The sequence below is a fragment of the Plasmodium chabaudi genome, assembly GCF_900002335.3.
Source record: "Plasmodium chabaudi chabaudi strain AS genome assembly, chromosome: 5".
NCBI classification, from domain to species: Eukaryota; Apicomplexa; class Aconoidasida; order Haemosporida; family Plasmodiidae; genus Plasmodium; species Plasmodium chabaudi.
In genome coordinates this window covers 743,564-759,608 of record NC_030105.2, presented here as the reverse complement: position 1 = coordinate 759,608, position 16,045 = coordinate 743,564, and the positions used below count along the sequence as shown (strand labels likewise).

The 16,045-nt window shown below is 22.4% G+C and overlaps 6 protein-coding genes across 6 annotated transcripts; 4 read left to right on the top strand and 2 right to left on the bottom strand.

The window, feature by feature from the left end:
- On the top strand, window positions 1–2,172 carry PCHAS_0521400 (conserved Plasmodium protein, unknown function; the record flags this gene model as incomplete). Its single annotated transcript, XM_016797374.1, has 9 exons — window positions 1–42; window positions 141–221; window positions 343–441; window positions 565–879; window positions 1,060–1,164; window positions 1,304–1,423; window positions 1,522–1,638; window positions 1,880–1,992; window positions 2,085–2,172. 9 exons carry the CDS (start codon window positions 1–3, stop codon window positions 2,170–2,172), a joined length of 1,080 nt encoding a protein of 359 aa, XP_016655239.1.
- Window positions 2,173–2,383: 211 nt separating this feature from the next.
- Window positions 2,384–2,805, bottom strand: PCHAS_0521300 (conserved Plasmodium protein, unknown function; the record flags this gene model as incomplete). The annotated part of the gene is made up of 2 exons (XM_016797373.1): window positions 2,384–2,496; window positions 2,742–2,805. The coding sequence occupies 2 exons, from the start codon at window positions 2,803–2,805 to the stop codon at window positions 2,384–2,386; spliced, it is 177 nt and encodes a 58-aa protein (XP_016655238.1).
- A 642-nt stretch (window positions 2,806–3,447) lies between these two features.
- On the top strand, window positions 3,448–6,159 carry PCHAS_0521200 (GDP dissociation inhibitor, putative; the record flags this gene model as incomplete). The annotated part of the gene is made up of 1 exon (XM_737812.2): window positions 3,448–6,159. The coding sequence occupies one exon, from the start codon at window positions 3,448–3,450 to the stop codon at window positions 6,157–6,159; it is 2,712 nt and encodes a 903-aa protein (XP_742905.2).
- A 552-nt stretch (window positions 6,160–6,711) lies between these two features.
- On the bottom strand, window positions 6,712–7,713 carry PCHAS_0521100 (antigen UB05, putative; the record flags this gene model as incomplete). Its single annotated transcript, XM_016797372.1, has 4 exons — window positions 6,712–6,826; window positions 7,049–7,113; window positions 7,245–7,384; window positions 7,677–7,713. 4 exons carry the CDS (start codon window positions 7,711–7,713, stop codon window positions 6,712–6,714), a joined length of 357 nt encoding a protein of 118 aa, XP_016655237.1.
- Window positions 7,714–8,618: 905 nt separating this feature from the next.
- On the top strand, window positions 8,619–10,092 carry PCHAS_0521000 (conserved Plasmodium protein, unknown function; the record flags this gene model as incomplete). The annotated part of the gene is made up of 4 exons (XM_016800206.1): window positions 8,619–8,909; window positions 9,317–9,436; window positions 9,597–9,707; window positions 9,925–10,092. The coding sequence occupies 4 exons, from the start codon at window positions 8,619–8,621 to the stop codon at window positions 10,090–10,092; spliced, it is 690 nt and encodes a 229-aa protein (XP_016655236.1).
- Window positions 10,093–10,695: 603 nt separating this feature from the next.
- On the top strand, window positions 10,696–15,909 carry PCHAS_0520900 (conserved Plasmodium protein, unknown function; the record flags this gene model as incomplete). Its single annotated transcript, XM_016800205.1, has 17 exons — window positions 10,696–11,021; window positions 11,293–11,479; window positions 11,684–11,788; window positions 11,895–12,173; window positions 12,390–12,908; window positions 12,996–13,064; window positions 13,190–13,250; window positions 13,347–13,514; window positions 13,605–13,751; window positions 13,900–13,973; window positions 14,133–14,216; window positions 14,411–14,544; window positions 14,726–15,033; window positions 15,112–15,203; window positions 15,304–15,396; window positions 15,513–15,548; window positions 15,811–15,909. 17 exons carry the CDS (start codon window positions 10,696–10,698, stop codon window positions 15,907–15,909), a joined length of 2,781 nt encoding a protein of 926 aa, XP_016655235.1.
- Window positions 15,910–16,045: the final 136 nt, after the last annotated feature.

Here is a 16,045-nt window from a genome sequence, read left to right as displayed (position 1 = left end):
ATGGAAAAAGATAAGTCTGCTATAAATAATGAAAAATACAAAGTAAAAACGTAAATGCAATAAAATCAAAAATACATACACATATGCATATAAATATAAAAAAAAGGCATTAATAATGAATATTTATATTTTTTTCAAAGAATTTGGTTGATTGTTACTACCTGTTATTAAAAAAATTTAAAAAAAAAAGTGCCTATGTCATTGATGAGTTTTTAATAAAGGTACACACTAAAAATTATTGGGTATTCCTTAGTTAGAGTATCATATTTTAATAAACATTATAAAAATATTTTTCATAACATCAATAAAATTTCTACAAATATGTATTTAATTTTTTAAAAGGAAAATAAGAATGGGGATGGATCTTTGATAATATATGAGGACATTAATTCAGATGCCTTTTTCTTTTTAATTTTGGCAATGATTGATTCTAATTATGATGTAAGTAATTAATTGATATTTATTTCGACAAAAAATACATTGTTTATATTTAATTATTATATATACTTTTTTGCTTATTTGTCTATTCATCTTACTCCATTTTTATATGTATAAACATATTAGAGAATTAGCAAAATTAATATTTTGAATACGCAAAATGGAAATGATATAATCAAGGGCCTCTGTTTTTATATAGACAATGTAAAAATATGTGATCTTCTAAAAAAAAACAATAAAAATGTAAGGAAACCAAACCCCATTATTGAAAGAAAAAATAAATCGAATTTAAAAAAAACGACAATTGACCCCGAAAAAAAAAGTGATTCAATTAAAAAAAATCCATGCAATATAAAGTCTTTGAGTATATTTAATACTAACATAGATATTAATGCAATAGTACTTCTTTCTAAAATTTTATATGACAATAATTACTCAAAGGTCAGATAAAAATAACCGGAAAAATATATTTGCATATATGTATCACAATTCGTATAGACAGTGATTTTAAACATATACGTGTTTATGTGAAATATAAGATTTTGAAAAAAAAATAATGATAAATAAATATATATATGTATGTACCCATTTTATTTATATCCCCATCCGTTTAATTTAAAGCTGGAGAATTTGGCAATAGATTGTATTAATTTAGAAAATGATTCTCTCAAATACTTATCCTTATCATTGTGCAATTATAATAGTTTAAAATCTTTAAGCCTTCAAGTAATTTTAAAGTGCTTATACAATAATATCTCTACCTGTGTACATATGTATATATACGTATATGAGCCAAAAATGTGTCGATATAAATAAATACATGCCATGCTAACACATCATTCGGTGTCTCTTTTTTTCTTCCTAGTATTGTAACTTAAACAATGAAGCTATCAAATATATTATCGATATAATCATATATGTGAACTCCTCTATAACTACCTTGAATTTATCTGGAAATAAATTTACCGAAGAAGGAATATGCTCAGTAATGATTATTATTTGTTATTTTTAGCGATTCAGCCACAATTTATATTATCATCATATGTACATTATGTATACTTATTTTTTTTTTTCAAATATCAGCTTTTTGAAAGTTTTTTATTAAACCATGTTTTGTCTAATATCGATGTATCTTATAATATGTTTAATTTATCTAGCGCATTCGTTGAAATGTTTTCCAAAATTATAATTAATAAAACGGTAAAGAAAAAAAAATTATTATTTTTCTAGGGAAATGCAGTTTACTAGCTATTTATGATTATGCTTATTAACAAGGCATATGCACAAAAATATAGAATTGGATAAATATAATATTAAGCATATCGTAATTAAGATCATATAATTTACACACGATGCCGTTTTATATTCATAAGCCATAGTGATACAATGCCATTTACCATATTTAATGAAAATTAAATAAAATATCTTAATGTTTTTTCAGAATATTTCAAGTATATCACTAATTGGAAATTTCTTGGACAACGACAATTTGTCCAAGATAAATGATGCAATGAATTTTAATAAATCCCTTTCCATTTTAAAATTACCTAATGGGTTAGCATAAAAAATATTAAATAATATAATAAAAAATATATGTTTTAGCATTATTTTTTATTATTCATTATTTGTGTGTATTAATTATACAGAGTCAACAAAGCAATATTAAAGGAAATAACTTTAAAGTTGGTTAAAAGAAAAAGAATAAAAAAAAAATGTAAAAAGAAGGTTATTTAAAAGGGGGAGAAGCATTATAAAAAATTCCAAACACTTTTAAAGGAAGCAATTTTAAAACGAATAAATATATAAATAAACACAAAAAAATCCATAAAAAAAATAATTAATTTTTCGCAATTATAAAACTCACATAAATGAATTTTAAGCATAATAATAGCTGAATAGAAACAAAAAATATATGAGAGATCGAAAAAAACTGGTAACTATTTTCCTATTGAATTCTTATTAATGTTTCTCCTACTCGTATATACTTTTTCCGTTTTTTTGATCTATATGTTTTCCTTTTCATATTTGTTTGCCATGTCCTTTTGGAATATAAGATGCCTTAAATACGTGAAAAAATAGACAATTAAAATAATATTATATATTTGCTTAAAGATGTCAAAACATGAACTTAGCAAGACAGTTTGCTAACAAAAAAACTACAAAACAAGTGTATAGAAATGTAATTTAATTAATACTTCACACATACAGTATGTATATTATTCATACAATATGAATATATGCATATTTGAATTCTTTTTCATTAAAAAAAATTTATATTGTTTTATTTTCCTTTAGTTTCGTACTATTTAAACTTAAAAAGTGTCTCCGTATATGTTTTAAAAAAACTGAATTGGCAAAATTTAGCATTTTGTTTAATTTGTTACACAGTCAAAATGGTATATAGATTATTACAATATATATATTTTATTGTCATACTAAGCATATTAAAATATCAAATCGTAAATCGTTATTTGGACTCATTTCACCTTTTACATTTTTTATAATATCTTATATTTTTTTATTTTGTGAATATTTTAAAAATATCCCAAATCTGTGTAGGTATATATTTGAAAAGATATATACAAATCAAAGTATTATCAAAATGCCAATCAAATAATACACTAAAATATACAAAAAAAACATTATAAAAAGTAGAAAATATCTAAAAATATTTTAATAATGCAAAATCATATGACTATATTAATGCCAACATTCTTTATATATGAATGTATAATACGTACAAAAAATAATACGTCAAAAGGTTCATTTAAAATTAGCACTACATTTGTAGGATATTTTCTATAACCAAATATATATAACATATAAAAAGAAAAAAATCAGGGTAAAAAAATATAAAGAATTATATACACTTTCCATATATAGAAAACTAAAAATTATATAAGCATTTATACTTAATCACATTTCGTTTTTCACATCATATTTTCTCTTAACTATTATACTAGATATTTTATTTACCCACAGGTTTTTAATTTTTTGTGTTCATATCGAATGGATGATAAAAATAACAAAGTTTTCAGTTGTGATGTTTTAATATGTGGTACCAGTTTATTGAACAGCTTATTGTCAGTTTATTTCTCCCTAAAAGGTTATAAAGTAATAAACATTGATAAAAATAATTACTATGGCGATGTCAATTGTTCTTTGAGTTTCAATCAATTCCAAGATGAAAAAAATAACCTTCATAACTTTTACGAGGAATATTTTCCTTTTTATAAAATAAATAATAGCCAAGAAGAAAGTGAAAAACAAAAGGGGAAAACACAAAAAGAGAAATTGGACGAAATTATTAAAAATTATTTTCAAATAAATAGCAATAAATTTAACATTGATATTAATCCAAAAATATTATATAATGAAAGTGATATTGTTAATTTACTTGTAAATTTAAATGCGCATACCTATATTGGTTTTGTAGGAATGCAACATTTTTATTTATCACACACAAATGATGAACACAAGGAAAATGTTCTTAATACGAATGATAATAAAAACCAAAATTATGGTGAGCAGACAACCGATGAAAATCAAACAGATCTAATAATACTAAAAATCCCACTAAATAAATCACAAGTTTTTTTAGATCCAAATCTAACTCTTATTGAAAAAAGAATGATAATGAATTTTATTTACAAACACATTATACATGATAAAAATTACACATTTTCACGTTTTTCAAATTACAATTTTATAAAAACAGAAAACACACTACACGACAGCCAATCACCAATAAAAAGTAGTTATGGAAACAATAAGCCTGATGATACAAATAAAAATTGTGTAAACAATGAAACATTAAAACGGGAAATAAATGAAAAAGAAACTGAAAATAATAATAATATTGATGATAAAACAAAAGAACAAGATGAAAATATAAATATATTAGATTACTTAAAGGCATACAAAATAACAGATAAATTAACTGATTATGTTATTTATGGAATAGGATTATTTGAATTTGAAATAGAAAAAACTAATGAAAAAAATATATCCGAATATTACTTAAATGGATTTACAAAAGAAAAAAAATTTATTATGAATAAAAGAGAATTTATGCAACGGCTGGATATATTAATAAACTCGTTAAACAAATTTAAATTACAAAATTTGTTCGAAAATGCTTTCATTTATCCATCATATGGATTGAATGATATTATATTTTCGATGTCAAGAGTATCATGCCTAAATAATGCCATATATATGATTAACAGAAAAATAAAAAATATTAATTACTCAAAGTTTTACACCCAAAACAATCCTATCGAAATAAATAATAAATATAATGATAATCATGATAAATGTTTACCAACTTTATTACAAATAAATGAAGTCACTCTCGATAATGAATATGTTATCAAACCGAAGTTTGTTATATCATCTGGATCTAACATAAATTTCCATGAAATAAAAAGATTTCTTTTTTCGTCACACCCCAAAAAAATTAATAACAATAGTAGTAATAAAAATCGTATCCAAATGGTAACAAGCCGACTAATTGTTTTAAGTACGTATTCATTTCTTGGAAAAGATGGTGTATCATTTTTCATACATAAAGATAAAAATAATAAATATAAGAAACAAACAGATTCTCATAACATCAATACCAATGTGCATATATTGCAATTAGACTATAGTAGTGGCTCATGTCCTCCAGGATTTTTTTTAACATATTTTACTTATCTCGAAATTATAGAGGACCAGAATATAACAAATAGCAAGTTCATCGACTTGCCTAATAATAGCAAAGATCAAGCAAACGATAAAAAAAATGATACACACACAGATAATCATAAACCATTAAATTATTTGCTTTTATTTGATGTATTAAAATTATTCATAAAAAAATCAAAAGGAGTTTCCAATTCATATGTAGATCAATATTTATCAGCTAAAAATGTGCATAACGATAATGATTATGGAATTATGAAAAAAATCAGTGACTATTTTAGCACCGACGTTGCAAATAATAACTGTGCATATGAGTTTACAAAACTTGAAAGTGCAAAAAACGACGAAGAAAAAGAAACAATGAATTGTACTTCGCCATGCCAACAAAATGGTGTAAATAATATTTACGACTCCTATTCACAAAATAGCAAAACTGTAGAAAGCGCAGAGAAGCAACAAAATGAAGGCAATGAATTTTTCTTAAATTCTTTTAATGATTTATTGAAAACGGAAGGCATTATTTATTGTGCATATTATGAATACAAGCCTGTAATATACAGGAAAGATACTATTAAATTAATTAATCATAATATAGAGCTATATAAAAAAATATTTGAAAGTGTAGAAAAAAACATTGCAGATGCACATAACGACACCGAATTAATCGAAAAAAAACAATCCACACTAAATCATTCAAGTGAGGATGAAAATAAAAATGTACATGTAAATAATGAAAAAAACGATTTAAATATTAATAATAAGGAAAGCATAAAACAAAATATATCGTGTAATGACTTAAATAAAAAAGATGATTATCAACTTGATGAAAATACAAAAATTTGCAACTTGTTGTTTACTAATGATATACATAATTATCCTATATATCCTCTCATTGAAGATGTTTCTACTTTTTTTTATATTATTAATAAATTTAACGATAATTTTAGTCAACCTGATTATTATCAAACAACATATGATACATTTGCTAATATGATAAAAACATATTTTAATAATAATAAGACAAATAATGTTTAAAACCCATTTTTATTTTCAAATTTTGATATAAAACCTTTTTATTAATAGTATAAATTTTCCGCATTTTTATTCTTTATGTCTTTTATTTATATTTTTTTAAGTATTATATATGTTCATTTAAATTTGGCGTTTCTTTTTATGCATACATTTAAAAAAAATAATGAAATAAAAATAATAATAAAAACAATCACTTTGATATAATTCATAAAACATTCCTTTTCTCAATTATTAAAAAATAAAACATGCAATAATAGTAGAATAAGATGTGTAACAATAATAAATTTATTATATATTTTTTTTAATCACTTACATTTTTTTATTTGTTTTCTTTACCCAATATATATTTTTCTTTCTTTTTGTGCTATTTTTGTTTCAATCACCATAATTAAAAAGACGGCACACAAATACAGAAAAAAATATTATGGTATAACATGTAACATGTATTTATATGCATATTAATATAAATAAAACGTATAATTGATGTCAATAATTCATTCACAAGGTATATATTCTTATATTTCTACGATCGTATTATCTCAAATTATCTTATATTTATTTTTTTTTGTCTCTTTGGGATCGGTCAGCATCATCCATTCTAGATGATTCTTCTTTTCCTTGGTATCTTCTAGATTCCCTTGAGCTAAGTTTGCAGAAGCTATAGTCAGGTCTAAAAAAAGTATTAATAAATAAATAAAATGAAATAATTGGTATCATCATATATTCCTTTTCGATGTATTTACTCTTAATTAGTATAAACATTTTCATAAAAGACATGCAAAAAAACTTAAATCATGTTCATACATCAAATGAAAAAAACAAAACAAATCAACATGCAAATATATATATTATATTCTTATAAAATGTTATTAAAATCTTTTCGGTGTATTACTTAAGGCTAAGTAAAATTATACATAGGGTAAAGAGTAAAATATGGGTTAAGTTGTATTCAAATGTCTATAGTAAAAAAAGGAAAAGGGAAAAAATTAATGTTTTTTTTTGTGTTATACATAGAATATGCATATATACAACTAGTGGGGATGCAATCATATAAATAACACGCTTATTTTTCTTTTTGAATTAATTACTTTAAAGGGGAACAAACGATTCAACACCATGCTCACTTTGTTGTCAAACAATTTAGATTCAAATGCTAACAAATAAAATTCTGAAAACATATAAAGGAAAGATGCCGAAATGATCATGGCAAATAACGATAGTATAGCACCTGAAATACAAAAGAAAAAAAGGTTATTTATATAGGTCAATTTTATATTATACATTTGTTTAGTATAAACACTAATATATAATACGCATTCATTAGTCGTATAACATATACAAAACCAAGCAGTGCATATATTTACTCCAGCAATATTTTTGTATTCATACAAAAACTGGAGATACATATTTTAATTGTATTTATACAGCATTTTATGTAAATATAAATATGTATATAATATGTACATGATAATTTATATAACTACTATATATTATATATATAATTATTTTTTTGTCATTACTATCTAAAAATCGTGATGGCTGAATATGAGATCCCATGTTTTCGTGTTTTTAGTAATATAAGAATGATACTTTTAAAGGAATATTAAAAAATAAAAAATAATTTCAATATAAAACCTTTTATTATAATTATTTTATTTTTAAGTATTTAAAAATAATTTAATTATTCCGTACTTATAAAATACATTAAATTAAATAATTATAGTATTATTATATATTTTTTATTTTTTTTTAGAAAGAAAAATATAGTAATATATTTTGTTTATTATAAAAAAAAATATATATAATATTATTTTTTTTATTTTTAATTCAAATTTTACTTAAATACCTTGCAATGTACAAAAAGAATTAATACATACATACAAATGCATATATATTTTATTATTATTAATATTAGAATATATTAGTTAAGTATGTATTGCTTCGACGATAAAAAAAAAACATATGCACAATTGTTTTCAGTAAGAATATATATAAAATGATATGTATCAAACATATGTTTATTATTTAGTATATGGTTATATATATAAATTATTATATATATTTTTTATGTATAAATGCGCATAAAATTATGTATTATTATAGTTTGAAGCAAATATTTATAAATGCATTATTATTTATTACAATTTTTGAAGCGTAGATAATAAATTCGCAAAATAAATAAAAACTAAGCATTAAAAAAATGGCCAACGTTTTATATGCATAATAATATTTGTTTAAACACATTACTTATATTATTAAATGAGTATTATTAAATTTTATATGCATACTAGATCAAATTAACAACCATTGTTAAAAAACGTTAACAAAAACAGTATGCAATAATTGTGTAACAATAATAAAATAATATAATATTTGCATAAAATGTGAAAATACATTAAAAATATTTCCTTTTTCCTGTTTTTTTGTATAATTAATAACCGCCAAAAAAATATAATAATAAAATGTATTTGTATAGTAGTAATATTGCATTTTCCACAAATGTAAAAAATATTAATAAGCATTTATCGAACAATTTATTTTCTTTATCATCTAAATTGTTTTTTAAAAATGAAAGTTATCCAAATTATTTAAACAACTCTAAACGGTTGGAAAATTTTAATACTATTTTTTTAACCAAAAATACCAATATTCATATAATTGATAAAAAATATTTTTCAGACCAATCAATAATTAATTCTATTCAAAATGCAAAAAATGATCTAGATAGGGCGTCGCTGTATTTACTTCAAAAGGTAAACATCTTTACCATGTATATATATTATTATAATATTGTATATATCTGTTATTTCTCTTATATGAAAAATACAATTATACATGTATCCATAAAAAACACTTACCTAATCATTACATATGTATTTGAATTTATAAAGTTATATATAACCTTCGGTTGTAACAACTTGTTGATACAATATATTTCATAAAAATATAGATATAAATTATAGTTAATATATTAAAATAGTAATAAATAAACAAATACATAATATTTCATTTGGCTTAAAATAACACTAAAAATGGTTTTATATGCCTATCGTGTAGATAATAACAAATGTTTACAATTTAAATTTATGTGTCCTCCAAATAAATCTTTATTTATCTTTTGACATTTTTTTTTAATATATATTTTCTTATAATATCTTAGTCAATTAGCAATAATTATAAAATTTTAAGCCAGGAAAAAAAAACACATTTTCAAAATGCAATTCAAGATTTAAATGTTTTATTGACTTATAAATCGAATTTAACAGAAGAAAGACAAAAAGTATGTACTAATATAGTCAAGTTATATTTTGTTTGAGTATATACATTTATCTTAGTTTAATCTTACAATTATATCGTTCCTTATTTGTTTCACATACTTAAGACAAAATATTATATATTCTTTATCTTCTATCATATTATGTATATGCCCTTTTTTTTAGATATTAACTGAAAAGAGGACAGAACGGTATACAAATAAAGAAATGATTGGTTTATTTATAACTGGGTTTTTTTTTGCTGTTGGCTCAGTTACTCATCCTTTGGTTTATCTGGTTTGAAAAAATATATAATCCAAAATAAAGCATTTAAAAATATTTTGTGTGAAAAATATTCATCTATATTCCTTTGCTTAGTTTTATATGTATTCTCTATGTTCTCCCCTTTTTATAAATTTATATGTGTGAAAGGGGTAAAACACTGAAATAAATTAAAATACCATCTTATTGCCCTTTCTTTATATGCATTTCCTTTTTTATATTTCTTATCAAGGCAAGTGTCTATGGCGTTTACATATTACATAAAGCCTCGAAGGAAAACAATAGCAAGTTATATATCGAAAAGAGATTAAATGATAACAAGAACAAACTATTAATAAATCAAAAGGATATACACAATATTTTAACTAAACTTGAGAATGATTTAATAAAAAATAAATAAAAAGGAATATTTGTTTTGCCATGTGTTAAAGAAATATATGTACTCCTCAGTTTTCTCTAACGCATATATAATATTTTTTTTCTGAAAACAAATTAATTAATGTATATTATATGTATAACATATGTATGTTATATTTATCATTTCTTTAAAACATAATTTAATTTAATCCGAATTATTATCACATAGTTTCTATACAAAAGAATTTTTATACATAAATGTATATACTATACATTTTTTTACGCGTGTCTATATTTATTTATTTACCCCTGCATTTATATGTTAATATATTTATAATTTACTCATACTTTTGTATCTATATTATTTATCATTTTTTTTGTCATGAATATTTACCTATGTTACACATAGTTTAATTAACTTCATTAATTGAAAAAATAAATAATAAATAACTATAATGTATAATATTTATACATACAAATTAATTTGTATTGTCTTATGTTTTTTCTTAGATATCCATTTTAATTATTTGAATGATGGAAAGAAAAAAAAACTATATACATTTATGCTTGGCTCTATTTTATTAGTTCTTACAAATTAATTAATATTTTGTAAGTAATTTTTTTCTCCTATAACTTGAGAAGTAAAATGAAAACGAAAAATACACTCCCTATAGAAAAGCAAAATAAAAAGGACAATGAAAAAAAGGAATACACAAAAAAGAAAAAAATTATGACAAAAAAAAAAATTGAAACTGACATTAAAAATAAGTTGGAAAAAATAACTTCAAAAAATGAAAAAGAAAGTGATGAAAAAAAAACGGATCATTATTATGATGAAAAAAGTATAAGTGTAGATAAAAAACATAATCCAATAAAAAATAAAACATTAATCGATTTGACTGAATTTTTTAAAGAAACAGAAGACTCGACTTCTGTAAATCAATGCTATAAAAATAATAGCAATATAATAAGGTTAATAATTATATGTAATTGTTTATAAAAATATGAACCAATACAATTATCAAATATATGAGCATCGATTAGCATGAGTAGTTGTAGAGAAAAAAGCAAAAGACTAAACAAATAGGCGATTTCGAAAATGATTAACCATATATGCAATTTTAATAGATTAATCCAATTCAGTTAAATATTAAATTGTAGGCAATGCTTCGTCTTTCATTTGGGTTTTTATTATATATATAGATATACACTTGCGTCATAATTATATTTTTTTCTGTTTTAGAGCAATAAATATCGAACTAGAAAGGAACATACAAAATGTATTAGAAATTGATTTTAGTAATGATCTAAATAATTTAATTTTTTTAAAAGACACGGATTCTATCATTATAAAAAAAAGCTATATTTTTTCTCTTTTCCCAAAATATTTTAATTATGACGAGTTTATTATTATTAAGGATTCATTATCTGTAATATAGACATACACTTCATTATATTTTTCATACATGTGCATGTGCAACTGAATTTACAAAGCAACTATGATCAAATTATTTACATTTTTTCCATCCTTCATACTTACCTATGATTAATAATAAAGTATATATCAGCTCATCTTAGGAAATGCATATAAAAAAGACATACACATATTCAATAACTTTTTTCCGAATTCATAGAAATATAATCTTGATGATGTATTAATTTTTAAAAATACAAAAAAATATTATACAAAAAAAAACATTATAATTACTGACGAAGAAGTTTTTACATACTTCTTAAAGGTATGTCAATTCTCTTTTCATAATTGATTGCAAAAGGAAACTATTTTTATCTTTAAACTATTTCGTTTATTTCATCACATTTTTTTTATTTATAACTTATTAAAAGAATAAAAATTTCATAGAATCCCCTGAACAAAAAAATGAAGAAAACCCTCAAATTGAAGAGTTTCAAGAAAATGAAAATTTAAAATGTGTTTTTATAAACCCTAAAAATTATATCTCACCATATGAAAAAGACATAGAAAAGGAAATATATTCAACAAAAGTTGTTCAAAGTCGAAAAAAATTAAAAAAATTTATATATATTAACAAAGAGAAAAAGGGCGAACAAATAGAAGAATTCGTTAATTATAACAAATTTGTGTCTATTAGTGGAAATTTAATAGTAAGAAAAAATAAGCAAACATAAAAGTCTTTATATTATTATATAATTGAAACTGGTGAACCATTACTATACAAATATAGCTACCCATATGCACACTCCTAATAAATATCCCAATATATCTATATGCATGTTAGTATGTGCAAACAAATAAGCAACCATATATATCTGTATGATGGTAACAATGGAAATATTTAAATATACCCTTAATTTTCTTAGTCAAATGGAACATTACAACAATTGACACTAGATTTTTGTTCAAAGAATTATATTATACATGAAGAAAAAAGTACTCAGACATATAAGGCAGTTCACAAAAATATTGGGATTCAATATAATATAGAATTTTTAAAAAAAAAAAAAGAAGAAATATTGAAATCAAATAAGATAAATAAATATCTACATAAAATTTTACCACTTGTGGAAAAATCGATGATTGAAAATATTATAATTTCAGAACAAATTAAAGAACCAAATAATAATAACATAGATATATTATCATATAAAAATATAAAATACTTAAATAAAATATTTATATATACAGATATAAAATATACAACAGATAAAGTGGCATTATTTACCCTATCTTTACCACATATCAATTATTTAATATTTATAATATATGTTAATAATTATAAAAATACTTTACAAATTGAAGGAGTTAACACAGATAGTTACATCCTTATATGGTCTTACAGCAATTACATGAATCCCCTTTATGCCTTGATATCTCCATATGTAACAAAATAATAAATTATTAAACATAAAATAAATGTGTACTACATATAAATAAGATATAAAATAAATACATCTATATTTTTGCAGCAAATTTCTACTGCAATTGTGAATGAAAAAGACAACAATATGGTTATTGCTGGATCTAACAATGGACTGGTTCACTTAAATATTAAAAAAGAAACAAATAGTTTAATACTATATCTTATGTATGCAACTATTAAAACATCCATATTCTTACATTGCCCCGAATTATTATATTTTTTTTAAATAATTTTCTCTAGTTAATTATTTGGAAATTGCCCCCAAATTATCATGAAGATTTCTTTTTAAATTCCAAAACAAGTCATAACACTCAAAAATAACAAAATAAAATAAGGATGAGCTATTATATATATACAATTGAATTATATAACTTAATAAATTTTCTTTTATATGCAGATGAAAAAACTATAGATGTAGAACCATACTTATTTAGCTGTATAGAAGAGTCACATCGAAGGGAAGTAACGTCCCTAATATTTTTAAGCGACAAAACTTTAATAATAAGTGAAAAAAAAATATCAATAAATACCCAGAAAAACTCCCATTTGCTATTGTCTGTTTCAGGTACTCTATAAACCTATCCATTCATATTCAATACATACTCAATCGTATCACCACACAATACCCATTTATATTTCAATAAAATGTTATTAGTCGATGGAATAATATTAATATGGAATGCCACAAATATTGAGAGAATTAAACCCAAAACTGAAATAAAAAAAAAAGATATTGAATTAGCAGATGAACTATACAGTTTTAAACCAATTTTCAAAATAAATATTACACGACCCAATACAGGTATACATTTGTATGCATATATACATACTCAATTACCCATTATTTATATATCATTATACATTTAAATAAATTTATTTGACCTATATCATATTTAATAATATGCACATACATGTCTGATCTTTGGATTATTATGCATTCCCCTTTGTAGAATACTCACTAGGATTTACATACTTCCATTTTTTGGAGATAAATTCACATACTTCCCAATTTTTTGCCTTTTCCGTAAATATTCACATATGCTATAATAATTACATTTTATTTTGCTATGCATATATCCATATACACATTGGATGGTATCATTTTTTTGTCTGAATACTTTATACTCCACTTTTTATCAAAGAAATTATATGTCAGTTTCAATTACGATATATATTTTTTTAGGAAGAAGGAGAGTATGTAATTGGGAATATATACAATTGTATGCAGAAAGACAAAAACTTTTCTATTGTTTCTGAAATCAACAGCGTAATAAATAAACGAAGAATTTTGTATATCTCATATATTTTATATTCATAATGTACACCTGAATAAATATACTACATCTGTTCACAAATATAAGCGACACACAACCATATGAATAAAAATTGCATTTTAATTATTTATTATAAAAAAAAACACGGAAAAATAATAAAATTCAATAAAATACTCCTTTTTTATAGGATTACAAAAATTTTAAGACATTATTATCTATAAAAAGAAATAATATAATAAAAAATTTAATTTTAACTTTAACTGATCATAATTTTTACTTGTGGAAGGAAGATGAAAAGCATCCCTTTTTTATTTCACCAAAGTTTGCAAATAAATTATGCATTACAATATATTTGAATAATCATATGTGTGCGTGTGCTTATTATACATATTATATAAATGATACTTTCTTATATATAGTTTGAAATGCATTTTGTACTTCATTATTCATCTCGTATTACTTGTTCTATTTTGTATTCTATGCTTTTCCCCTCCTTTTGTAGAAGCAACGAAATATACTCGTGTTGCGAATTTAGCCAAACTAAAATAAGTGTCATATATATAGGAAAAACAAATGGACATATAGAAATATGGAATTTGCTAGAACAAAAAAAACAGTGTATACACTCAGTATCAATTAGTAATTCGAGTTTAATATGTATAAGTATTTTGCAAAATACGGATTCAAGTGTACTTAATTCTTTTGAAAAGAAAAACAACATTTCAGTAGAAAATAATAACCAAACAAATTATGATGATGAGAATGAGATTATAGATACTAATGATTACTTAAGAAGTAAAAATGAAGATGGTAATAAAAAAAAGGTGTATACATATATATACATATGTATGACCGATTTTACCGTTCCAATTTATTCCATTTTTGTAGATGCATATAAATATTCTTACAACAAAATAATAATTGGCGATTCTAATGGATGTGTTTATGTTTATCAAATGGAGCAAAATCTTCTAACCTCGGTAACTCAACTTATTCTCATATATTTAAAATAAAATTCACAACACAATTTGTGTATATACCTTTGAATGACGGTATATGATGCATTATTTATAATCTCAGACGAAGGAAGAAACTGATGAGTTTATACTTTGGATGGAAAACCAAATATATGTGAATAAACAAAAAACTAAAAGACAATTTGAACTATGCAAAGTAAGAATATGTTTTATATTTACTTTTTCAATAAATCGTGGAAATAAATTTATAAAAAATAAAATTGTATAAGCTTTTATACTCTATGAGTTTTTTTTAAATTGTTTTCCTTGTAGGAAAAAGATGAAATGTTAAAGAAGGATATAGGAGATGTAATAAACATGCCCATATGCACACAATATGCATACGATATATATATATGTGATGTGAAAATGCGGTGTATATATTCACCTTAATATATTATGAAAGGAATTGCATAATAAACATTTTATAAACTAACAAAATAAAAAAAATCATTATTCATAAGTGATGAAAAAGCAAAAGCATTCTCCATAAAAAAATCAACATAAACCACATATGCATATACCTGTATATTTTATTATTTTTTTTATCTGATGTTTCCTTTTTGTATAGGCAAATGAAAGAAAAGAGCAACTTGAAACTAAATTAAATGAAGATTTCAAAAAAGTAATGGAGAAATATAAAAATTATTTATTAGGGAATAAACTATAAATATGGATTATCTCAAAATGTTATGGAAGTTTTAAATTCGGTCCCCCTTTTTTTTTCTTCTTATATGTATAAATTATAATAGCAGTATTTATTTTGTTGTAATATAAAATTTGTACAATTGCACATTTACAAACAT